Source organism: Littorina saxatilis, linkage group LG1 (assembly GCF_037325665.1).
Source record: "Littorina saxatilis isolate snail1 linkage group LG1, US_GU_Lsax_2.0, whole genome shotgun sequence".
In the NCBI taxonomy this organism is placed as follows: domain Eukaryota; kingdom Metazoa; phylum Mollusca; class Gastropoda; order Littorinimorpha; family Littorinidae; genus Littorina; species Littorina saxatilis.
This window is the reverse complement of record NC_090245.1, coordinates 29142040-29168057: the sequence shown is the minus strand read 5'-3', so window position 1 is coordinate 29168057 and position 26018 is coordinate 29142040. Positions and strand designations below refer to the sequence as shown.

The following is a 26018-nucleotide window of genomic DNA, read 5'->3' as shown; positions in this document are numbered from 1 at the left end:
ACAACATGAGGAAAAACAAGTCGCGTAAGGCGAAAATACAATATTTAGTCAAGTAGCTGTCGAACTCACAGAATGAAACTGAACGCAACGCAACGCAGCAAGACCGTATACTCGTAGCATCGTCACTCCACCGCCCGTGGCAAAGGCAGTGCACGTGGAATTGACAAGAAGAGCGGGGTATTCGTTGCGGTGAGAAGGATAGCACGCTTTTCTGTACCTCTCTTTGTTTTAACTTTCTGAGCGTGTTTTTAATCCAAACATATCATATCTATATATTTTTGGAATCAGGAACCGACAAGGAATAAGATGAAAGTGTTTTTAAATTGATTTCGAAAAAAAATGTTGATAATAATTTTTATATATCTAATTTTCAGAGCTTGTTTTTAATCCGAATATAACATATTTATATGTTTTTGGAATCAGCAAATGATGGAGAATAAGATAAACGTAAATTTGGATCGTTTTATAAATTTTTATTTTTTTTTACAATTTTCAGATTTTTAATGACCAAAGTCATTAATTAATTTTTAAGCCACCAAGCTGAAATGCAATACCGAACCCCGGGCTTCGTCGAAGAGTACTTGACCAAAATTTCAACCAATTTGGTTGAAAAATGAGGGCGTGACAGTGCCGCCTCAACTTTCACGAAAAGCCGGATGTGACGTCATCAAAGACATTTATCAAAAAAATGAAAAAAACGTTCGGGGATTTCATACCCAGGAACTCTCATGTCAAATTTCATAAAGATCGGTCCAGTAGTTTAGTCTGAATCGCTCTACACACACACACACACACACAGACACACACACGCACACACACACGCACATACACCACGACCCTCGTTTCGATTCCCCCTCGATGTTAAAATATTTAGTCAAAACTTGACTAAATATAAAAACTGTCCAGGTATAAGATATCCTCTTTCTTTCCTTCCTTCTTGATTTTTGTGTGCTACATTTAACTACCGATGTTTTCTTCTGTCACTTTTGTCAGCATGAACACAGCGCAGAACAGACCATATGCATGGATCAATAAGCAGAGCCTCTACTTCCTCACAAATAAATTCATTAACAGATTTAGGCCCAGGGGGGCCGGGTAGCTCAGTTGGTAGAGCACTGGACTTGTGATCCTAAGGTCGCAGGTTCGAATCCCCGCAGGGACGGACACAGGTCAACTTTATGTGCAGACTCAGAGACGGTATCCATGTTCCACCCCCGTGTCACCACAGTGGCACGTAAAAGACCTCGGTCATTCTGCCATAAGTGCAGGTGGCTGATAACACCTAAACACGCAGACACCTGGGTAGCGCGACTCTTGTTGCTGCTAGCTTTCCATTGGGAGGAAGCGACCCGAATTTTCCAGCATTGGGATAATAGAGAATATCCGCACTAAAAAAACCAAACAATTTCATTGCCCCTTTTCAATATCCTAATTTACACACAAACCTATCAGTTTGGTATTGCACTGTTTCAAAGAAAATATTAACCCATGAATTGAAGTTATATTTGAAGTGGTGTTTTTTTTTAAACAGTTTTTTTGTTTTTCTCAAAACGGCAAAAATTGAGATATGAAGTTTGTGAATTACAGCAACGATATTGTGATTTATCTGAGAAACAAAGCGAAGTAAGCGCTCTAAATGCATACAACATGTGTAATAGAGTAGGTGAGCGTTATGCCGAAACAGTCTCCAGGCACCTGAGAGAATAACAAGCATTGAAATGAACAAGCAACTTTCATCATATTGTGATTGAACCACCTACCCTTGTGGGTAAAGGACACTCATCGAGGAGCAACGCAATGACCGCTGGGCCCAGAGGGTCCTCGAGAGGGATGACGCGAATCAAGGACTTCACGACGTTCAGCCATCCTGTATCGCAGTCAGCTACCTTGTGGAGAATCACCATGGCCAGGGGCGGCTCTTGGTCACTAAAAACAGGGCTAATACATTTCACTTGAGTATTTTGATAACTGTGTTCTACCAATGCTGACAGTGGTACTTTTTTTCTAAACAGCGATACAGTTGAACCCCCATTTTAAGGCCTACATAATTTATCTAACAAAATCAGAAAAAGTAAAGTCTTAAAAGGGGGGTCCACTGTACCTGTCAAGCCAGGTCCCTGCGATGAAAGGACACATCCCAATTTGTATTGTCCTTTTGTCTAATAAGTTAAGCAAAGTATCTCTCTCATGACAGGCCACCTGCAATGCAGGGACACTTTTGGATGGTCCGTGAGGTACCACTCTACTTTTGTGTAATCATTGACACCAGACATAGAAACTGACAAAATGGCTTTTGGTTACTGAAAACATGACTGGTCCGTTTAATTTGAGTCTTTTGATTAGGTAGAGTGCTTCCTTCTAGTCAACTTGAAAGTCATCTTCTGTATTCTGAAGTTTAAGTGCGAGCAATGACACAAGATACACACAGACAGCCACATGCGGAAACAGGCAGACAGACTCAAATAAACATTAATTTTTCAGCAAAACAAAACACATAAAAGGTCTTTCATTAAAATGTCTACATTAATTTACAAAAATCATACAGGTCAATCTGTTAAAGAAACAACTTCATCATTTATTTCCCCACACCAGGTACAACAAACCAACAAACAGAAATGTACAAATGATCTTTGCATCACCTTTTAAAACCAATGGCAGCCAGTGGAGTGTTTAGACGTGTGAACATGTATCAGTATCCAATCCAAAATAATCCAGACTACAGCACTTAGAAGAGAGAGAGCGAGCGAGCGAGCGAGAGAGAGAGAGAGAGAGAGAGAGAGAGAGAGAGAGAGAGAGAGAGAGAGAAACAGAGAGAAACAGAGAGGGAGAGAAGAAGAGAGAGAAACAAAGAATTATCATGATATGATTGTACTTACTTGTCAACTAGTGTTCTAATGAGCGACAGCGTTTCTAACACAAGTTTGTCAATGTCTTTTTCCTTAGGTTCCCGACTCCGCCGAGAACCAGATCCATGCCTGTGACGTTCGCTATGAGAAGAGTGTCCGTTGGCACTGTGGTGCCTGTGGCTACCATGGTGTCCAGGAGGAGGGGCTGGCTCAGGTTCGACTCCCACCGGGTTAGCCGACACAATAGGAGACTCCTGGCTCTTATCCACACACAGACAAGAACCCATTTTGATGGTGAAGGTTTTCCCGATCCAAGAGGGTTCTTCAGACCAGCGACTGTTCTGCCTGTACTCTGACCAGTTTACTACTGTGCAGCATTGTTGTTTGCTTGGTTCTTTGAGAGCTTGTTCCACAGTAACATTTTCATCCCTCTCTTGTCTTTTTTATCCGTTATTAGCACAGGTTGCTCTTCTGGTTTTCATAATGCTTTTCACAGTTGCCTGTTTCTGGGATCACAAGCCAGTGCACAACACTATGACAGACCTTGGTAAAGGCAGCCTTCTTTTTCACCTTTTTCTGCTGTTGAGTCTTAAATGATGTTCAAGCACACATTTACAAATTCAGGCTTTCCGGTCAACTGGCAACTTCAAAAAGAAGCACCTGGAGTTATGTAAACACCCTGAAACCTGAAGAGAGGACAATTTCCTGTAAGAACCTGCAATAAAAAAAAAGCGATTTTAACTTGCCGCAAAGCGATAATCACACTATATTTATGACACACTTACTTATACACTTACTTAAAGGCCCACTCCACCTCAGGGAGGTTTACAGAATGCTGACATCTTTTCACTGAAACAGCAATACTAATCTTTCTCTAATAAATTAATACATCAAAGACCAAAGACAAAGTTCTTAGAATTGAACTTAAAAGAAAATCTTTTAATAAAATGAACGAATCGGTCCTCAAAAAGTAAAGGTAGCTTCTGGAGAGTGTCGGTCCCCAAGTCTGGAGGCTTCAGAACCGACTCGTCGGTTATCCACCACTGCCTACAAATAAACAGTTCTGGAACCAAAACTGACCTGAACAAATAAATGAACAACAAATAAGGCAAAAAAAAAAAATAGGTGTGGTTACGGTAACATAGCCAAAAAAAATAGGGTAGGTAGGTAGGCAATCACTTTTTTTTTTTTTTTACTTTTTTTTCTAATGTGTACAAATTAAACCTACTTGACAGGGAAATAAGTGTGCGACACGGGCGCTTTCGCTTTCATTGCGTTTTTTGCACTCGGTTTTTTTTTGTGTTTTTTTTTTTTTGACAAATGTAATAAAAAGTTATAGGATCGGCCCCTAAAAATAGGGTAGGTCGGGTTACCGTAACCACACCTATTTTTTTTTTAGGCCTAAACTCCCCCACTGTTCTGAAAATGAACATATAATATAACTGTTGTTTCCTGAGAAAAAAAAGAGGGAACAACAACAACTGATAGATAGAAAGCGGTCGAATTGTGTTGATGATTAAAAAAGAAAACATAGAACGGTGAACCATCAATCTTTTTATCCAAATCTACCTAGCCCCTCGATCCTCCTAGCTACTCCGTACGTATGCTTTAAACGGGATGTATCACATAGCCTAAACCGACGAGATATAAAGGCATACATGTCAGAACGAAATGACCAAATAAAGGTTCTATGCAGCTTTTATAAGTCTTGAACACGTCAATACTTTGATCCACCCCTTATAAGAGCGTAAACAATCATCGACAAAAATAGGATTAGGAAGAAATGAGGAACAGTTTTTCCCTGTTTTTCCTATGTCAAAACATCACAAACAGCACAGCAGATGCTATGGATCTGTGTCTGGGGTGATTTCCAGAAATATGACCCAAAATGAAACACGCTGTCAGACCGATTGGTTCCAGTGTTATGTAATGATGATCCAGACAGACTTTTTTTTTTTTAGTGTTTTAAATCACCAAACACAGCCGATACAACAGAGAGGCCGGGGATCAAAATGAGACAGCTGATGAAAGTGTCATTTTGTTCGTCTGACCTATGATCTCGGAATCTTGAGCCAGAATTAACAATAACAATCATTGAGGCTTTGAAGTACTCACCGGGGAAGCCCAACAGAGATTAATAAGCACAGTTATTTGCTATCACCATGCTAGCATCCATAGTGTAATGATTTCAGTCTAGCAGCCGACATGAAATCCGCCATTGCTATAAAGCATGATGGGTAACCCTTGAAAATCGGCATAATTAACTAGTATTTTGCAAACATATGTTCTCTGCTTTATCATACTTGATCTTTTATCCAAAATATTGTGAAATAATTCTATGAAGGAGCCCGTTTTGATATAGTTTTTATTCCATCTTCTTGGCAACCAACAGGTCCTCCATTAGAGAACGCAACAACAAAAATGGCGGCCAAGGAGCACGTTCTGAACGTGGAAACTGTTGCTGACAATTATACATTGTACGGAAGACCGTGCGAAATATCGTCCTTTTCTTTCATTCCTACACAGAGGAACGAACCAGCAGAAAGGACAGTGTTCAATTCAGCAAAGAAGGTAACGAGCGTTAATCGAGAGAGAGAGCAGCAAGTGCTCTATTGTTGTCATTGGATACAGTCATAAAAAGCGTTCCTAATGTCAAGCGTTTAATAAAAATAATAAAAATATTTAAGTTGATTTGTTTTCAAAAGACTATCTTTGCGTTTCAGTTTTGTTTACATGTTCAGTAGCGTTATTGCATGTTCATCAAAGGACACATGGTAGGTTGCATTTTGCTTTAGTTTCACACTCTTAACTCAGAGAAAGTATGAGTAACATATAACTTGAGACCTATGATCTTTCCACCAGGTAAATTGCTGTGACTGTAAAAAAAGAAAAGAAAAAAGATAACCGATTGTTCAGACGTTTCAAGTTTAACTGAGAACCTGCAGAATCTAAACAAAACTAAACAATTTGCCACCCAACATTGTGTCAGCAGGAACACTAAACACGTTCAAAAACTTACTTGACAAGCACTGGAGACAATTTATGTTCTCTACAAATTTAACTCAATTGAGATCGTCCTAGGACGTACGCAGCGCACAATTATAAACAACGATATTTCAAATCACTAGTTGAAATACCAAGCAGTTTTCAGTGCAAAACTTGAAAGTGTATTGAGCGGTTTATGCTGAGTTTTCCTACCATTGTGACAAATTTATAACTTGATCAATTTTTCAGTTCATTTTTAGGTTGAATTTTATTAACTGAGAACTTGTTTTATAACAGGAGAGAAAAGGCCATGACACGTACGACACGTACGACAGACTGTTTCGCAAAGAAATAGGGTACAACAACAAACTGCACCGTGATGACAGAGAGCACGCGAAATTAAGAGGGCTCTGTGTCAATAATGAGGTATGTATTACTTGTGATGATATACTGGTATGATTTTGGGTCATTTAATACCTTCTTTATTTGAGGGTGGAGAGTAGAAGTAAGAAGGTTTGTGTGTGTGTGTGTGTGTGTGTGTGTGTGTGCAAGAAATCCATTCCCAAAAAGGGATTGAAACTTTGTATAAAAGCAGGTTATGTGATGGAAGGAGTTATTTAGAACAAGCTGTGGTGACAGAAAAGACATATATGGCCAGGAAAACAAATAGTGATGGTTAACACCAGTTGAGAAAAAAAAGAGTAAGTAGGTAACTTTGTTAAAACATTTTTAAGCGCTTCAATATAGTAAATTTACAGCCACTACATCCTGTCTCCTTAATGTATGTGTGACTGTGTTTTTCACATCATTTTTTTTTATAAAGAAAAGAAGTTAACAAAATAATAAGTTAGGCCTAAGCACAAATTGAGCATTTTCTTTGATAAAACTTTAACATTTGTTATGATATGTAAGGATTTTATTGTTCTAAAGTGTGTTTTTAGATAAATGTTTATTTAATCATAATAGCAATTAAATAGTTTGAACCTACCGATTTGGCAGGGTATGATTACAAATGGTATACACCTATTCAGGCATGAGCAAGTTCCAAAATTTTCACTCGCCTTGTGGGCTAGTAAGTTTCAAAATTGACCAGCCCACAAACAAATTCACTCGCCCACAAAAATGAGTTACCAAAGAACAAAACGATTTCATCCATTCAAACGTGGTGAAAGACGAGCTGTTTTTTTGCAAACGCCAGTACCAATCGGATCAGTTGAGCGACACGAGCACGCTGGTCTTGCGTTAGCTGGTGCATAGCGTGTCCCCCCTCGGTGTCTTCGACCTTTTTGTTTGAGTTTACCCATTTTTTGGTGCTTCACAACAGACAATCGTCGCTCGGAAAATGATAATACCACAGACCCAAAATTTTCACTCGCCAAGTGGGCGATCATTATAAGACTTTCTACTCGCCCACTCATTTCTGGTCGCCTGTGGCGAGTGGGCGACCGATCTTGCTCATGCCTGCTATTGATAATCATCTGTTTCATTTTATTCTCAATGCAGGAAGTACTAAAACCAGTACCTACCTTGTCTTCATCTGAATTTGGCCACAGACTGCAAAATGAGTACGACAAACCAGACCGCCTCCATGTCCGCATTGGATATGTTCGCTCAGAATTCTACCGCAGAAATGGAATTGAACCAATGAGCTAGGAGTTGTTCTTTGGAAATGCTTCACGCGCTGGACATTTGATTGTTTCCCCAACTGGTGTAATTACAGTCATGTGTGCAAATGGGTTACCGGTTTATTGAAATGAAATTTTGTTCAAATGTCGTTAGTTTTACCGACTAGACCTGAGAACTGTCCTAGGTTCGTAGCCCATGTAAATTAAATGATATCAGCAAAATGATTTCAACAACCCATTTGACTAAACACATATGAAGATATTGTTGAATGTTCTGTTAATGCAGATATAAAAAAACATTATTTTATAGATTCAGCGTTTTGGTTGTGTTTTTATATTTAGTCAAGTTTTGACTAAATATTTTAACATCGAGGGGAATCGAAACGAGGGTCGTGGTGTATGTGCGTGTGTGTGTCTGTGTGTCTGTGTGTCTGTGTGTGTGTGTGTGTAGAGCGATTCAGACTAAACTACTGGACCGATCTTTATGAAATTTGACATGAGAGTTCCTGGGTATGAAATCCCCATACGTTTTTTTCATTTTTTTGATAAATGTCTTTGATGACGTCATATCCGGCTTTTCGTGAAAGTTGAGGCGGCACTGTCACGCCCTCATTTTTCAACCAAATTGGTTCAAATTTTGGTCAAGTATTCTTCGACGAAGCCCGGGGTTCGGTATTGCATTTCAGCTTGGTGGCTTAAAAATTAATTAATGACTTTGGTCATTAAAAATCGGAAAATTGTAAAAAAAAATAAAAATTTATAAAACGATCCAAATTTACGTTTATCTTATTTTCCATCATTTGCTGATTCCAAAAACATATAAATATGTTATATTCGGATTAAAAACAAGCTCTTAAAATTAAATATATAAAAATTATTATCAAAATTAAATGTTCCAAATCAATTTAAAAACACTTTCATCTTATTCCTTGTCGATTCCTGATTCCAAAAACATATAGATATGATATGTTTGGATTAAAAACACGCTCAGAAAGTTAAAACAAAGAGAGGTACAGAAAAGCGTGCTATCCTTCTTAGCGCAACTACTACCCCGCTCTTCTTGTCAATTTCACTGCCTTTCCCATGAGCGGTGGACTGACGATGCTACGAGTATACGGTCTTGCTGCGTTGCGTTGCGTTCAGTTTCATTCTGTGAGTTCGACAGCTACTTGACTAAATATTGTATTTTCGCTTTACGCGACTTGTTGTATGTCCAACAGAGCAAATTTGTACATGATCTATCAGATTTGTTTTTCTGACTGCATACATTTATTCATAATGTGCCTAAAACTGTGATAGTATGTTTTGTCTGTAATGTGTCCATTTAGTCTATGAATACAGGTTTGTAAATATGTGAATCCATTACCGGTACTTTTTTGGAATGTTATATGATTAAAATCAGCATTACTAATACATGTATTTGTGTGTGTAGATTTTTTCCTTCATGTTGTACTGTTCAGAAGTTACCAAACTTTTCAAACAGATTTTTTTGTAAAGAACGCCATGATTGTTGATTTGCATAAAAAAAGGCACATCTTTACATGCACACAGAAATATATATAGCTCCACTGTAGAAGATGCAGGCGTGTTCTTTGCTCTTCCCATCTGGCTTCATGTTTTGAGTTTGATCTTTACCCCATCCCCTGAAATTTTTCTTTGCCATTGTGTTTGATAGTACATGTAAACTTAAACCTTTGTGGAGCGACATTTAACCAAAGGTCAAGGGTATAAATCAAAAACTTAGAATTATGCAGACAGATTCAAGGGCTTTTTAGGGCTTATTTTTTCACCACACAAAAATACATCAAGCTGGTTGCGCAAGTACTAAGAGATCATGTACACCAACTTGGGTCATCTCTGGGCTTTTAATAACATGGTAAGAGTTTCATTTGACTTGAATGCATACCAAAGATTAACAGCCTGGGTGCAGAGGATTTTTTGGGCCGAATTAATTTTGCAGAGGACATGAGTCACTTACAAAATCAATGGATCAGAAAATTGCCACTCTCCACATGGCGCAACCAAGCTCTTGATTTTTGGTGTGTGACCAAGTGGATGAACACTTATATCGTTTATAAAAGCCTGAACAGATGTGTTGTGGTGCACATGATCGCTTAATCTGGCACGAAGGTACCTTCAGTGTCCAAGTGTAATGTGTGTCGAAAGGATGTGTGCCTTACTGAACACTGCATCAGCAATCTAATATTTGACTACAAATTACGTTTTCCTATCTTTCACATTTGTTCAAACAAATCATAAGTTACCTCCAAGTGTTAAACCTTCTGCTATATCATATTTCCTATTAAAATGCTGAACTTACAAACATCAGCCAAAGTTGTACAGCCTCCAGATTTTCATTAACCTTCACCGGATCACGCTTCGGACTACACAGTCCGGATGATGTGGGTTGTGCACGACCCATACTTTCCAAAGAAAGATTCAAAGCAAAAAGTATGGGTCGTACACGACCCATGCCATCCGAATAGGGATACATGTTTTGCCGCCTCTTTACAGAGTATGGGTCGTACACGACCCATGCCATCTGAGTAAGGATAAACAATGTAAAATTCCTTACGTAATTCCATATTGGTCATCCATGACCCACATCATCAGGACTGTGTAGTTCAAATTTTGTCATCGTTTGTTTGTTTGTAAAGATAATCTTTCAAAGGTTGGGCAATGAGAACGTTGTATGGTGATTACATGAAGTCTCAATTGCAAAATGTTTCAGAGAAAAAGATGATTTAGTGAGGTTCTGGGTTGTCTACGACCCACGGTGGAGGTTAAAAGTGAAGTGTTGTTACACCAAACCAGCAATCGCACACATGCAAGACAGATCATAGACAAAAAGCTTTCAACAGACAGATCTTTTATTTTGACTAGCCACACCTTCCATAGTCATGACAGTAAAAGAATGATTTCTACCATGGTAGAAAGATGTGACGTCCATGCAAATTGGCTAATGTAGCAACTTCAAATAACCCTGTCAGATGATCTCAACACACTTGGTGTCATTTACACTTCAAAATGTCTTACAGTTCTGTAATATATATAAAAACACAAACATACATGCACCTGAAAGCTTTTACGATCAGTAGAAATACAGGCATTAGAATGGTGGGCACTTACACCAAAAGACACATAAATGGAACTAAAAGAAACAAACTTCTGCGTTCGTGGGCTGAAACTCCCACGTACACTCGTGTTTTTTTTGCACGAGTGGAATTTTACATGTATGACCGTTTTTACCCCGCCATTAAGGCAGCCATACGCCGCTTTCGGAGGAAAAAGAAACGAACCAAACCAACGCCCTCCCTGCAAACCCTGTAAGTATGCAGACCTAACTCTTGAGGCAATTACAACACATAGACCTTTAAGCAACAAGAATGCAGCTTGGTTCAAGGCACAATCTTTCCTGGATCAACAGTTTAGCTCACCATCCCAGACCTGACCAGGCTTTGACATGTGGTAAGACCATCCCTCACATACCAAAAATTAACAGTCCGGGTGCTCTCAGTGCACAGTGGAACTTTTTTGATAAAAATGATTTCGTAAAAGGCACTAGTGGATTTTTAGGAAATTGATTCATCAAAAAAATTTGAGCTCACCATGGCAAGCAGTAAGGGTGTGGAAATCTGAGATGGCGAGTCGAGCTGTTAACGTGAGATGGAGTGTGCCTTTTAACTACTTGGAAAGTTTTGTACAAAATCTGTCTACATGTACTACCCTCCCACCCAAGGAAGATGGGGCTTACTTTGCCCTATATATCATATATAGGTGAGGTTTGTTTGTTTGTTTGTTTATTTGTTGCTTAACGTCCAGCCGACTACGCAGAGCCATATCAGGACGAGGAAGGGGGGGGGGGGGGGGGGGGGGGGGGGGAAGGGGGCCACTTGTCAAGCGATTCCTGTTTACAAATGCACTAACCCATTACTTGTGTCCCAGCAGGCTTTAGTAAAACTAAATTAATACCTACTGGAAGATTACCAGTTTCCAGTATGTTAAAATAGGCTTAACCTATCTACTGCTGGACTTACATCAGAACACTAACAGATTAAACTATACATGAATCGCGAGACAAGCGGCAAGAGAAGAGATTTTTGGAAAAAATACAGGTGAATGAGCAAGAAGGCAGAAAAAAGAAAAGAATTCATGAAGAAAAAGAGAGCATGACAGGAAAGAGGAACCAAAAATCTACCTAACAGCAAACTAGAAAGCTCCTGCGGTTCCAAAAACAGGAGGGGCCTTTAATTTCATAACCGCAGTGCCCCACTGCGGGATATAGGTGAGGTATTCAATCTCAAAAACTTCAGAGAAAATGTGAAAAATAGCTGTTTTTTAGGCAACATTTATGGCCCCTGCGACCTTGACCTTGAAGCAAGGTCAAGATGCTATGTATGTTTTTGGGGCCTTGTCATCATACACCATCTTGCCAAATTTGGTACTGATAGACTGAATAGTGTCTAAGAAATATCCAACGTTAAAGTTTTCCGGACGGAAAACATACTCACTTTTGCTTCGCATGTGAGTCAAAAAACAAAACATCATCAACAAACAATGATAGGAGTCTCAATCGGTACAACAGATAAAACAAACAAGATATGGGATAATGCAAGCTCTTTCTGGCAAAATCCCAGTTCATAATATTCAGGTACCGCTGCTGATACACCTTTGTACTGATAATAGATCTAAACATCAGTATGTTTACAACAGTTGAAGCCTCAATACAACAGTTTAAACAAAAATGATACGTGACAATGCAAGCTGTTAGTCTTACCAGCAAATTCCGAGATCCTAAAATTCTGACACTGCTGTATATGTACACCTTTCTATCGATTTCAGATATAAACAGTATTACCTAATACTGCTTAACAAAAGGCTAATAATCTTAGAACTGAAACTGCATCACTGACTTGAGAACTTCAGTCTTATAAAATCCTAGCTGCTGTACTTGCCACCGAGAGATTGCGTGGGCTTACTTTAAAACAACAGCACTTAGCTACAGGATAATAAATAAATTAATACAAAAAAATAAAGAGACGGAGGAGCACTATGGCGGTATGAGGATTACCCCCTTTCATGACTAAAAACAAGTGTCTGCTGATTTTGATTGTAGTTTTTGAGTGCAAATGTACAAAAGTGTGGTCTACTAGTGAGTGGTGATCAGAACAAACAGCTTTACTCCATCCATGACAAAAGGAACACTAACAAACACAAACAACATAAAAATCTCACAATTGAAAAAGAAAGGGAAACAAACCCCAGAAAGAAAGGCATAATCATTGTTTGTTTGTTTGTTTGTTTATTTGTTGCTTAACGTCCAGCGGACTACGCAGAGCCATATCAGGACGAGGAAGGGGGAATGAAGGGGGCCACTTGTCAAGCGATTCCTGTTTACAAATGCACTAACCCATTACTTGTGTCCCAGCAGGCTTTAGTAAAACTAAATTAATACCTACTGGAAGATTACCAGTTTCCAGTATGTTAAAATAGGCTTAACCTATCTACTGCTGGACTTACATCAGAACACTAACAGATTAAACTATACATGAATCGCGAGACAAGCGGCAAGAGAAGAGATTTTTGGAAAAAATACAGGTGAATGAGCAAGAAGGCAGAAAAAAGAAAAGAATTCATGAAGAAAAAGAGAGCATGACAGGAAAGAGGAACCAAAAATCTACCTAACAGCAAACTAGAAAGCTCCTGCGGTTCCAAAAACAGGAGGGGCCTTTAATTTCATAACCGCAGTGCCCCACTGCGGGACATAATCATTGAGTGATTGACATACAACAGAAAACAGGGACAAAAACAGTCTATGAAGATTGCAGTGTACATTGGAACAGATGCAAAGTATCAGTGAAAACAGAAATATATTAGGTCAGTGTACTTCTGAGATCAGTAAGAAAGTAAACAAAGTATTTTTGCAGCCCAGATACTCTTTCACAACCTGTGTAGGAAAACTTATCGAATTTTAAACATGACAACAACCCAAGACAAAACTCAGAGAGACATGAACAGATTCAAGAAAGACAGAAAGTATTGTCATAATCCCGCCAGTGATTTTTAGGATGGTCTCTGAGACAAAAACCATACCTGCATACAATGTTTAGAGTATGTCCAAATTTCTTACCAACATCATGCATGATACAGATAAAAGCCTCAAGTTCTGACAACATAGAGAAAAGAAAAGTTTCCAAAAATAACTTTTTATTCTTAATTTATTCCTCTTTTATTCAGACTTGGAATTTAGCAAACTAGAAACAATCTGCTGGATTTCGCTTTTGTTTTAAGTCATTCAACAGATTACTAATACATGTAGTAATACTCAACTCAGGGATGTCGTTAGGCGTCGGACATCGGACATAGACCGATTACAAGGCTCACATGTCCGATTCACATAGCCTCATTGCGGTCAGATGTCCTATCGTTTTCAACTGAGCGCGGTCATGGTCCAATAAGAACTCCATTCCTTCGGACAGCGCGATATTTGATAATATTCTTTTCGTGATTGTGCTGAAGTTTTTGGTCGTTTTTTAGTTTGTTTGTTTCTCTTTTGTGTGTGTCCTGCACACAATGTTGGTGCATGTACTGATATGTGTGTTTGCACATGATAATTTTGTGTTTTACACACAATTATAATGTCCTTTTAAAATGTCTGAAAGCAGTCAAATGTCCTATTAATGCCGAAGAGCTCAGGATATTTGTCCTATTGGTATGAATTTGTGGCAACATCCCTGTCAACTGAATCACAATGCCAAACCTAGCCCATAATAATTGTCCTCCCTAACTTTATCATCGGGGGTAACGTTTAAAGCTAACTCCACATTAACATGCTGAAAGAGCAAAATGCATACAACTGAAGCTCTTTTTTTAATCGCCAGTTTAAAAATAAAATCATTGTCACAAAATGAAATTGTGTGAAAAATGTTCAAGTATCTGCCTTGTCACGTATTTAAAGAAAAATGTGAATGACAAGAATGCAGCACGATGTTGCCGAAATAAACAAGAGCATATATATAAGATGACAAAGGAGGAATAAGCTATATAACTTACAGCAGAAAACAGGACATGAGCCCATAATATGGCAGTACATGTACTTTCCTCATACATTGAGTACACATTTTTTATATGTACAGAATCAAATAGTTGAAAGATCATGAACAGCACAGAATAGCACTGATAACAACAGCTAGACCAAATCTCCAAGACTCTAGTAACTTGTTGCAGTAATACATCTTTCTTTCTTTCTTTATTTGGTGTTTTAACGTCGTTTTCAACCACGAAGGTTATATCGCGACGGGGAAAGGGGGAAGATGGGATAGAGCCACTTGTCAATTGTTTCTTGTTCACAAAAGCACTAATCAAAAATTTGCTCCAGGGGCTTGCAACGTAGTACAATATATTACCTTACTGGGAGAATGCAAGTTTCCAGTACAAAGGACTTAACATTTCTTACATACTGCTTGACTAAAATCTTTACAAAAATTGACTATATTCTATACAAGAAACACTTAACAAGGGTAAAAGGAGAAACAGAATCCGTTTGTCGCCTCTTACGACATGCATCGGGTAAATTCTTCCCCCTAACCCGCGGGGGGTCAGTAATACATCAACATATGTACACTAACTTCTAAAGTCACATGGAAATCAATTTACAACCAAAATTATGTCAAGAATAATCACTTTACATATTTTATTCACACTGTGTCAGATGCCTTGTTTCAAATAAGCCTCAGAATGAGTCAGATGTTCAATCATGCCAAAAAGCAGAACAAATTCTCTGGTGTGACCTTTTAACCCAACTGCTACTGCCAAACACAGCTAACAATTTTACTTGGCGAAGTAAGTGTTTTCATTTAACCCCACTAGAAGAAATTATTAACCAAGGACTGAGTTTGCTAGTTTTTGTTCTTTTATACAATGTACCACTAAAACAATCCATCAACCGAAGATTGAAATTTGCTAGATAAAAAGATCACACAAAAGATTTATTCACTTTCTGGTGGCATTGTAATTTGTATGTCCGATTCTGGGGCCACCGTGTTCAGTCAAACTGTCATCCTTGCTACACACATAGTTACTTACACACAGTCATACACACACACACACACACATCGGATAACTTTAGTCCAAGTCCATACTATCACCCCCCTTACTACCACTGCGCCGGAGACTCTTTCGAACAGAACCGTCTTCACTGTCACTTGTGTCCATCTTCCTTTTCTTTGGAGAGGCTGGGTCCTGACTTTTATCTGAACTTGGTTTCTTCTCATCTCCAACAGTTTTGTCATTGTCTGAATTCTGCTTTTCACTGCTGTCCATTTCTGCATCACTTTTTCTTGACCTTGTACACCTTCTGCCAGCATTTTTCTCAAGACTACCAGATTTAATGTCAGTGTCTTCATGTGAAACTCCATTTTCAGATTCACTCACAGCAGTCTTCTCACCTTCCTCCTTTTCTTCATCGTCAGGCACTTGGTCCTTTGTAACATATTCAGCCGAGTCACTTTCTTCAGGGGCGGTGTTGTTTGACTTGCCCTTTTCATCAGATTCAGAATTTGTTTCTTTACCCTTCTCCTTTGCTGCTTTCTCTTCACTCACATCACTATCATGTTTGTCTTTCTCTCCCTCCTCTTCCACTTCTGTGGGATCCTCCTTCTTGCCCTCATCCCCCTTCTCTGCGTCTTCACTCATCTCTTCTTTGCTGGCGTTGGCGTCTTCTTTCTTGTCGTCATCCCCCTTCTCTGCATCTTCACCTTTCTCTTTGCCGACTTCTGTAGAGGAGGTCTCTGCTTTCCCCTCTTCTTGTTTCTTACTATCAGAGTGATCACCATCAGCTGTTGGCTTTGTCTTGCCTTCCTCCACCTGCTTGACACCTCTGTAGATCTTCTGCTGCTTGGACTTTGAGGGCCCTGACAAGGGTTCTTCATCTTCGCTGTCAGAGATGGTGATTGGTCGCTTCATGGACTCCACCACAGCACGGTCAATGCGCCGAAGGACCACCGTGCATTTCCGCAGGTGCTTGTCACGCATGTGCTTGATGTAATAAGCTGGGTGAAAGCCAGACTCCTTGCAGACCTCACAGGTACGCATACCAGAGGCAGAGTGGAGACAGGTGTGTCGACTGAGGGACTCCTTATCCACCACCACAAGGCCACACTTCATGCAGGTATGGTGCACACGCATGCAGTGTCTGGTCAGGTCAACGTTGCGTGAAAAGCTCAGGTTGCACAGCACACACTGGCTGCTACGATTCATCTTGCCACCACTGGCTGGCTTAGCTGCTGCTTCCTTAGCACTAGATGCAGGGCCAGGGGACTGCTTGGTGCTTGAAGCCTTAGGTGGCTGCTGCCCTGGACGGGCCGAGGTCTGAGCGGCAGGCTTGGGTGGGGGTGCGCTGCTTTGCACACTGCTATTTTTCACAATGACTCCATGCATCTTGCTCATGTGGTTCTCCGTCTCCTTCTTGGTTAGAAAGCGGTTGCCGCAGAAAATGCACATTAGAGCGGCAAGATAATGACGCAGCTCTCTGTTATGCACCATGCGCATGTGCATGAGGATGTTGGGCACACGATGACCGCAGGAGATGCACTTGCCAGCCACGCCGTTGTTAGTCTGCGTGGTGCTCTGCATGTCGTTCTTGTGCACCTCTATGTGTTTCTGTAGGCCTTGGGCTGTCCAGAAGCGAGCAAAGCATGTGGCACAGTACAATGGAGGCTGGGGCCGCTCAAACACACCGAACGGCATGTCAATGCGATGAGCGTAGAAGAAGTGGATACGCAGGGCTTTGCGGTCTTTGACGTAGCCACCACAAATCTCACAGACTTCAAAGTTGCCGTTTGGCTGATTGGGAGCTGGAGCCTGTTTGGGTGCTGGGATTTGTGCCGAAGCCATGGCCTGCTTGGCAATGGCCGCTGCTTGATTAGCAACGAAGCTCGGGACACCTTGACCGGTGATGGTGTTGATTTTGGATGAAATGACAGGGAAGTTGCGAGACAGAGTGTTGGGCAGCTGTTGTTTGGTTGTTTTTTGAGCAGCCATGATGGGTGCAATATGCCTGGCTGAGACAAGTTGGGTGGCTGCAGTACCTCTAGCTTTTGACGCCAACATGGAGTTTACTGTTGTACCTGCCTTGGCTGGCATATCACGGATTTTGGTGGCGGAGGTGATAGCAGGTGTGGCAGCTTTGGGGATGATGGAGTTCATGAACTGGCGAGTGAAGACATAGTAGAAGACATTCTCAAGGCACAGGTTGACTTCTGGACCAGTTATGCAGCTGGGGTGCAGGTTGAAAGCATCACGGAACTGGCGCTGACACCGCACCTTGTGTTGGTCCAGCCTGTTTGTGAAGTTGGTCTCATAGGGACACAGGGGGCACTCGTAGAAACTGGGCCTGTTCTCCACCTTACCCACCCGCCCATGCTCTCCCTCCATGTGGACACGGAAAGTGTTGGGCTGGCGGGAGGAATACTTGCACAGTGGACAGCTCAAAAAACCGCCTCTGTCAATGTGAGCGTGCTGCTGGTGATGGTACAGCACACCATCCAGTTCCGTCTTGAAGCCACACTTGCATGACTTATTCAGTCTGTTCTTGAGGTGACCCACCTTCTGGTTCAGCTCTTTGTCAATTTGCTGCAGCTTGGAAAAGTCCTCTTTCTCCTTGTCAGACAGGCTCCCTTCATCCTTTCGTCGGTGCTGAATACGCACGAGGTCATGGTAGACGTACTCTTTCACTAGGTCGGAGCCCAGGTCGAAGCTCCACTTGGCCATGTTGCCCAGCTCAGCCTTGGGATTGGGTCTGACGTACTTGGGCTTGATGTTGATGTGGTTTTCCACCTCCCAGCGAATCATGTCGATCATGCCTTTACTGGAGGTGGGTGTTTCTGGAATGTTGGTCAGTGCCGCTGCTAGGGCAGGCTGGCCAGCTCGTGCAGCCTGGTTTTGTTGTGACGACATGGCAAACAGGTTGGCCTGGTTGGGCATCATATTGGTATTCTGGGAGAAGAGGAGAGAGGCATTGCTTCGTGCCTGGGACTGCTGGGCCGTGTTGATGGCGGACAGAAAAGGGGCAGCAGATGAGGTGGTGATGAAAGTGCCGCTGTTCGGGACGTACATAACAGCCGAGCCCTGGACACCTGGTGTCCCCTGAGGCAGCATCAACTGCATGCCAGAGGATGAAGGCAGGAGAGACGCGCCTTGCGCAGTTGTCATGAAGGGGACACTGGCACCAGTCCTTGCATCAAGTACCAGGTTGCCAGCACTGCCTCTAGAAGCAGAACCCGTAGTTGTTAAAAACTTAAAGGAAGCCTGCTGACCTCCCCCACCATCAATTTTCATAGGAGAGTCCTCAATTTCCACCACGTCATCATCTTCATCTTCTTCTGCCGGCTTCTTTCCCAAAGCGGATTCTGCCTTCTTAACTGGAGTAACTTTCCCTTTACTGTCAGCCTTCTTGTCCTCATCGTCAGCCTTTTTGTCTTTACTCTCAGTCTTCTTCTCTTCTCCATCGCCCTGCTTTTCCTCACTGTCAGACTTGATTTCTTTGTCTTCGCCAATTGACTTGTCATCACCACTTTCTTTACTGGTAGTTTTCTCTTTTTCAGTGTCCATGTCAGAGACTTTGGAGTCGGCTTGAACATCGTTTTTAGCTCCGTCTTCCTCCTCTTTGCATTCATCACTACTGTTCGCGTGTTCTGCCTCTTTCTTCTCGGTGTCCGCATCATCCTCTTTCTCCCCATTATGCTGTTTCTCTAAGTTTTTCTTCTTCTCGCCCCCACCTTCCTCCTTTTCTGAATCATTCTCCTTGAATTTCTCCTTCCCAGCCACCTTGGCGCTGTCAGGGGCAGATGCCTGCGAGTCATCGTCTGAAGATAATTTGCCATTGACTTGGGCAGGGTTCACATTAGCTTTCTTGACAGGTTCACTGGAAACCGCATCATCAGATCCTTCATCTTCGGACTCGTTCATGGTGATGGTGAAATCCAGCTCCTCGTCACCGTTGACTTTGCCCAAGGTGTCGACAGGTGCTGGGGACAAGGTGGCGATGTTGTTGTCATCTTTATTGTGCGTGTCCACCTCCATGGTTTCCTGCACAAACAAATGCAAGGATAATTTAACATGTTAGTATTGTTAGATTGGAACCACAATTATATATTTTGCATGTAAGCCTACTTTACTGACTGCAAAACTTCCTTGCAGCAAATAGGTCTCTGTTAAATCTTCTTACTATCATTAAGTGTTTAGCTAAATTGTCAAAATGCTTAAAAAAACAAACAATTGACAGACAATTTCAAAAGGGCCGATAGCTTACAATAGACCTTTACGGCATCTGAGCAGCTCTCGCGAGTTATCAGCTTTGAAAGTCAAAAGAACTATGATCATCTGACTTCGCACATCTAGCGAGATAGCCCTAGGTTATGCTTAGCCATGCTTTGAAGTTTGCGAGAGCTTGGAAACCAACATTCTTTTTGTGCGTGTGTGAAAATTAACATCTGCAACGAAAAGATATGCTGCATTTATACCTATACTTTGATGGTAATTTTCAACTAAAGCAATGCCATAAAGAAGTTACTTATAAATGTTACATATTGTTCGTGTTACAGATTCATTGACCAACCCTTCTTTTTTTATCCTGATCCTAGAACCCTTCAAAACATCTTCATATAATTTAAAAAAGGACATTTGATATTGCAGACATCGCAAGGAAAGTTTGAGGCAAAATCTGTACTGTGTTTGGGGAAAAGAACATCACAAGGTGATGTCATAATCTCCCGCCTTTGAATATTGCGCCATTTGCGTGTTCAACGCTCGATATGGCGTTATTTTATAATGATCGGGTGAACAGAGTGTAAAGTCAAAGCAGACTTTTGAGAAATCACTTCCCCCCTATCTGTCCCAACTCCCTGTTATCTACGAGCCATCCGGTTCCCTCAGATCCTCCTCTGAAAAACTACTCAACATTCTTAAATAACCTTCAGGCATCAGATTCCGATTGTGTGGAATGCACTTCCTAATTCTATCGGTGTTTCCAGTAGCCTTTCCTCCTTCAAAACACAACTCAAAACATACCTGCTTCCTAAACCTTTACTTAGGCCACACAAAAAAATAGTCTGTTTACGGTAACCCGACCGACCCTATTTTTTTGCGCGACCCTAGACTTTTTTTTGGCATTTGGGGAAGAAAAAAAAATTTAAATAACGTAAAAATATGGTTTTTTGGGAAAAAATAAAAAAATAAAAAAAAAATATCCCGACCTACCGACCCTATTTTGTTGGGCCTATGTTATTGTTACCGTAAACAGACCTATTTTTTTTTGGCCTTAGCCTACTCTAGACACCCCACAACTCTATTTCTGCTTTGGAACTCTCTAGCCTGTATGTACAGTATGGTTTCTCTATCAATGCTATGACTGTGTGTGTGCGTTTATGTGTGGGTCGGTGTGTGCACATGTTTTGTCCTGCAAGCCCAGTTTGCTTCGTGCTTAGGTTGATGTTGTTTTATCTCAGTTATTTGTATGCTTGTTTACTTTGTGCGGGTTTGTTTTAGAGTGAATTTGTAAAGCGCCTGGAGCTAATTGATGGGACTCGCGCTATACTATAGAAAAATTATTTATTATTAAGCATAATTTCCTTTCAATGCATTTGCTCATTTAAAGCATATTTTCAGCAACAAACACCATATTTTTTTAATCAGCACATGATAAGGAATAGAGGAATGATAATTTTATGTATCTCCTTTCGATTAAGAAAGGCGGTATTTAACGGTTTAACGATATAGCTCAGTTGGTAGCGCGCTGGATTTGTATTCAGTTGGCCGCTGTCAGCGCGAGTTCGATCCCAGGTTCGGCGGAAATTTATTTCACAGAGTCAACTTTGTGTGCAGACTCTCTTCGGTGTCCGAACCACCCCCCGTGTATACTACATTGGGTGTGCACGTTAAAGATCCCACGATTGACAAAAGGGTCTTTCCTGGCAAAATTGCTTAGGCACAGTTAATAATTGTCTACCATACCCGTGTGACTTGGTCATGATCATGGATGCTAATAAGGCCGTGAAAGGTAAATATGCGCCGACATGGCTGCAATCTACTGGCCGTATAAAATTTCATCTCACACGGCATCACTGCAGAGCGCCTAGAACTGTACCCACGGAATATGCGCGATATAAGCCTCATTGATTGATTGATTGATTGATTTCATTAAGCCCTTTTTTCCATCAAACACAACCAAGATATACTTTCAGATACATGAGGCAACAAAGATGTCACCTTTGAGATTTAAATATAAATTTTTCAGAAATAAAAAAATCGGCCCAAGTCAAAAATCATGCAGGGGTGGCCAAACTGTCTGCTTGATTGCCAGGGGCGAATAAAAAATCCGCCAGGCTAGTAGAAACAGCCTGGTAACTCGACCTGCTGGCCAGTGAACATTCTGGTCAAATGCAACACTTGTAGACTTTGTAACATCGAGTTTCAAAGCCATTAACACTGCAGAAGCAGCAACTGATGTTACAAAGTCTACAAGTTAATGGCTTTGAAACTCGATGTTACAAATAACGACTGGATGGTTAACGAAAGCGGAGAAGGAGGTTTGTGTCCCGGTGTGTGTGTGTCTTTAAAAATCATTTCTCGAAAACTACCGACTGGATTGTTCACGAACATTGGAACAGACATTTTTGAGTGCGTTTGCTTTAAAACGTGTTTCGCCGATTTTTGTATGCTTATTGCTATTTGATGATTTCAGATTTGCCTGTTAGCAAAAATTTAGCACTGTCACAGCAACATTTTCATTAATTTTATCATCAAATTTGTAACATGATCATGGATGGCCAAATCTCAAAATTTTAACTCACCAGCCGGGAGAGTAACATCAAGATAGTCACTAGCCCACCAGAAATGTTGCTGGCAAACGCACTCAAAAATGTCTGTTCCAATGTTCGTGAACAATCCAGTCGGTAGTTTTCGAGAAATGATTTTTAAAGACACACACACACCGGGACACAAACCTCCTTCTCCGCTTTCGTTAACCATCCAGTCGTTATTTGAATACAAGAAGCAAGAGTACTGAAAGAAAATTTTTGGGGACAAGATTTAAACAAAAAAGGAAAAAAGAGATGGTTTTGACGTAACAATTTGCAGTCAAACTGAGCGAACCAGACTCATTTGTTGTCAGGTCTAAAGAAAGATATTTTGAGTTAAAGTTTTACATGCAAGTGCTCAAGCATGGAGATTAGTATGTGACTTGTTGATTTCCGAGCTGTTATGAGTGTCGACAGAGACAACGAAGGGTGATAGTAACTTGCAAGCTTAAGTTATACTGTATACAGTAAACTAATTTAGCTCAAAACTAGGGGGTGGGCCTTTTTTAGGACATGAACGAAGCTTCTCACTTGTATGCACTAGTGTTTTTGTTAGAAACACCAAAGATCATTAGTTGGGGCACACGATTTTAGGTTAGGACACATTTTTCCAATAAAAACACACACTTAGTTATTTTAGATGGAATTGAAAAAAGCCTTGTCGTAAGTTACTTTTGTTTCCATAAACGCTTCAGGAAGAATGATGTTGCCACAAATTCATACCTATAGGACAAATGTCCCGAGCTCTTCGGCATCAATAGGACATTTGACTGCTTTAAGGCATTTTAATAGGACATCATAATTTTGTGCAAAACACAAAATCATGTGCACACACTATATGCACCAACATTGTGTGCGTATATTGTTTTATTATTATTTGTTTCAAACAGGACACACACACTAAAGAAACAAACAAACTAAAAAGCAACCAAAAACTTAAGCACTCTCACTTTGATTGGCACACAAAGTGCATGATTTCCTGACAGAACTTTTTCTGACAGTCTCTTTGCTGTCAAATTCTAACCAACTAGTACCAAACAGGGTCAGCCAGAAATAGTTAACCTTATTAAATGACCGTTTGTGTGAATTTCCTGCTGTACCAAAACTTTACTTTCCGTGATTGTGGAGGTTTCAGCGGCGACACCGTCATTTTCCAGAATGATGCAAGCCGTGTTTTCCCATGTTCTTGGCCCTAATGTGGCACACGATGCCGTTGTCACATAACGTCAAACGTGTTAAGCTTTTGCTGTTCTTTGCAGGGTTTAACCTGGGAGAAAAAGGCAATGGGACATTTGTCCCCCTCAACCAAATTCCGATGGGACATAGTCGAAGGCAAGAAGCGCCAGAGAGGCCTGTACGTGTTTTTACCAAATATGCAAAATGGTGCAATATGGTGCCATCTGAGAATTAGCCGCTATATCGTGTTATCTCTGTATATATATATATATATATATATATATCATATGTGTGTGTAATCCGATGTAAAGCGTACATTTGGTGGCGCAGTGGTACGTAATCTTAATGCGCCCTTTGACGCACTGAAGGGAATTGTGATGGGACATTTTCAGATTTAATGCGCCAATGGCGCAGGGCGCACTAGTAAATGAAACCCTGCTTTGGCAGGCTTTAGTTTTTTTCGGTGGCATAATTCAATGCCGTGAGCTTCATATCTAACCGGTCGCTTTTTGAAAATTTCTATCATGAAAGGAAAATTTTCAAAATAATGCGCTGTCCGAAGGAATAAAGTTTTTATCAGACAATGACCGCGCTCAGTTGAAAACGATAGGACATCTGACCGCCATGCGGCTATGTGAATCGGACATTTGAGTCTTTTAATCTGTAAAGTACTAACGCGCACACTTACAGCAACATTATTTTGTATACTGGATTATAACTTACTTAATTAATTGAGCAATAGATCTTCCAAAAATATCAATGATCAGTGTGAGTGATTAACCGCAGACGATTTTCCGATCTCACTTGGTTTCGTTTCCTTCTGTGATGTACGTAAAGCAAAGTAACTGACTTCATGCAGTCAACCCCACCCAATTGTCAATGTGTTGTGATGAAATAGATGCTCGAGAACTTTCCATTTTTTGTCTTTGGAATATCTGATTGAACACAGGTCTTTTGTATGTGGACAAGCCTGTTTAAGTTTGATTATTTACACTTTTTTTCAAAGTGCTCATGTCCCCCAACTGTTACCCAGTATCATGGACGTGCATAAGTGCTTTGCAAGAATGAAACCTGGAAACCAATCACACACAAAAATCCCTTCGTGTGATGGTTAGAACATGTGCTCATATCTTGAATGTAAACTGAATGATAATGACTCAAAATCTGCTGTACATAATCGGCATTGCAGAGCAAGTGTCTGTGCAGAAATCGCAAATTGATTAATGTTATCAAGTCCCTCAAATAGCCCCCCCCCCCCCCCCCCACCTCAGATGAGTCCCCTCAATCTTCATTCTGTTTGGCAAGGCTATCTAGAGACTGCAGTGAGCGAGTGACAAACATGAAATAAACAGTTTGACCACATCATAGTATCTTGTCATTATGCATTGGAATTCCATGTCCGCATTGTGTGAGGAATTTCATAAAACATTGGAACAAATCATATTTCTCCTGCCATCCTTGATCCAAATGTGGGGGATGAGTGTTTACAAGGTACTATACCCTAAAGTAAGGGGTGGACGTTGCTCGATACTGAGCGCTCACAGGGTAGTTTTCGGTAGTACGCAGTAACTCAATCAGTCTCTCAGTGCCAAAATGTAGGAAAAAGGAAGACAGTTCCAGGGGTTTTCCCCTTTACACAGCCCACATTAAATTTAACACCTGGCCTAAAAATCACACTTACCGTCATCTTTCTCTTGTCTCTTGTCATGCCCTCCCCCCCCCCCCCCCAACTCTATTCTAACAAAGTTGGTATCATTATACATAAAAACCCATGTTTACTCATAAAATATAGATATATATATATGACAGAATGTGAAAATGAACGAGCATGAGACTGTCATTCAGCCAAGGAACCTTCAGCCCAAACCAGCTCGTCAGACAATGAGACATGCGAGCATGGCTAGGGATCAGAAAACATATATCCTTTCAATGCGAATGTTGTTTTTTGATTTGTATAACTACTTGACTTTGGTTGAAGAGATCTCAATGCCTGAACTAGAATCATTATCGTGCGCACAAAATTCACCCCAAACGCGCACTTGCTATTGTCAATGCGAGAGGCATCCGGTTCAAATGATTTTCACAATGATCGCAATTAGTATTACATGAAGTAAATCTAGTTCACACATAACGTTTCATACAACAAATTATGTTTATACACCATCATAATGGAACAACTGCAATTAATTCTTATAACAATCAGTAGGATATGGTTTGTGACTGCAACTCGCTTTGCGAGACCAAAGGCGTGATCACTCTGTGGCCGGGAGCCAGTTCCGCCGCTGCATGACTGACACAGGCACATTCAACCCGATGAAAATTGTGGAACCCAAATAAATACACACAAAATAACGTGTCTTTAACTCACATATTTGTAAACAAAACATCAATTACATCCCCCTTACAAAATGTAGGAAAACCCTACCTTCAAATAATCGCCGAGAACTACGGTTTTAACAATTGTTCATGTTGAGGCCACTCCTAGGGGCAGCCGGGTAACCGTGACACACTACTCTCCCTCGCAAAGATGG

General features: G+C 40.8%; 3 protein-coding genes across 3 annotated transcripts in view; 1 reads left to right on the top strand and 2 right to left on the bottom strand.

The window, feature by feature from the left end:
- The window catches only part of LOC138966514 (RING finger and SPRY domain-containing protein 1-like), a 52554-nt gene extending 47458 nt beyond the window's left edge, over positions 1-5096 (bottom strand). The window contains exons 1-3 of the mRNA XM_070338781.1: positions 4962-5096; positions 2877-3561; positions 1761-1926 (exon numbers count right to left, since the gene is read on the bottom strand). Coding sequence (XP_070194882.1) covers positions 1761-1926; positions 2877-3133 — 423 coding nt within the window. The 5' untranslated portion in view covers positions 3134-3561; positions 4962-5096. The remainder of the gene's footprint in view (positions 1-1760; positions 1927-2876; positions 3562-4961) is intronic.
- Positions 5097-5232: 136 nt separating this feature from the next.
- Positions 5233-8875, top strand: LOC138966502 (cilia- and flagella-associated protein 90-like). Its single transcript, XM_070338773.1, has 3 exons — positions 5233-5417; positions 6129-6257; positions 7335-8875. Exons 1-3 carry the CDS (start codon positions 5268-5270, stop codon positions 7482-7484), a joined length of 429 nt encoding a protein of 142 aa, XP_070194874.1. The 5' UTR covers positions 5233-5267; the 3' UTR covers positions 7485-8875.
- Positions 8876-10308: 1433 nt separating this feature from the next.
- On the bottom strand, positions 10309-26018 carry LOC138966428 (MOG interacting and ectopic P-granules protein 1-like). The gene is made up of 2 exons (XM_070338669.1): positions 25913-26018; positions 10309-19543 (listed from the first exon to the last, which is right to left on the bottom strand). Exon 2 carries the CDS (start codon positions 19535-19537, stop codon positions 15581-15583), a length of 3957 nt encoding a protein of 1318 aa, XP_070194770.1. The 5' UTR covers positions 19538-19543; positions 25913-26018; the 3' UTR covers positions 10309-15580.

What these genes read in the sequence shown, in the direction of transcription:
- LOC138966502 (XM_070338773.1), top strand. Translation starts at nt 5,268, where the DNA reads ATGGCGGCCAAGGAGCACGTTCTGAACGTGGAAACTGTTGCTGACAAT. An exon ending in TGTTCAATTCAGCAAAGAAG is followed by an intron (nt 5,418 to 6,128) that starts GTAACGAGCGTT and finishes GTTTTATAACAG; the next exon opens with GAGAGAAAAGGCCATGACAC. An exon ending in GGCTCTGTGTCAATAATGAG is followed by an intron (nt 6,258 to 7,334) that starts GTATGTATTACT and finishes TTCTCAATGCAG; the next exon opens with GAAGTACTAAAACCAGTACC.
- LOC138966428 (XM_070338669.1), bottom strand. Translation starts at nt 19,537, where the DNA reads ATGGAGGTGGACACGCACAATAAAGATGACAACAACATCGCCACCTTG.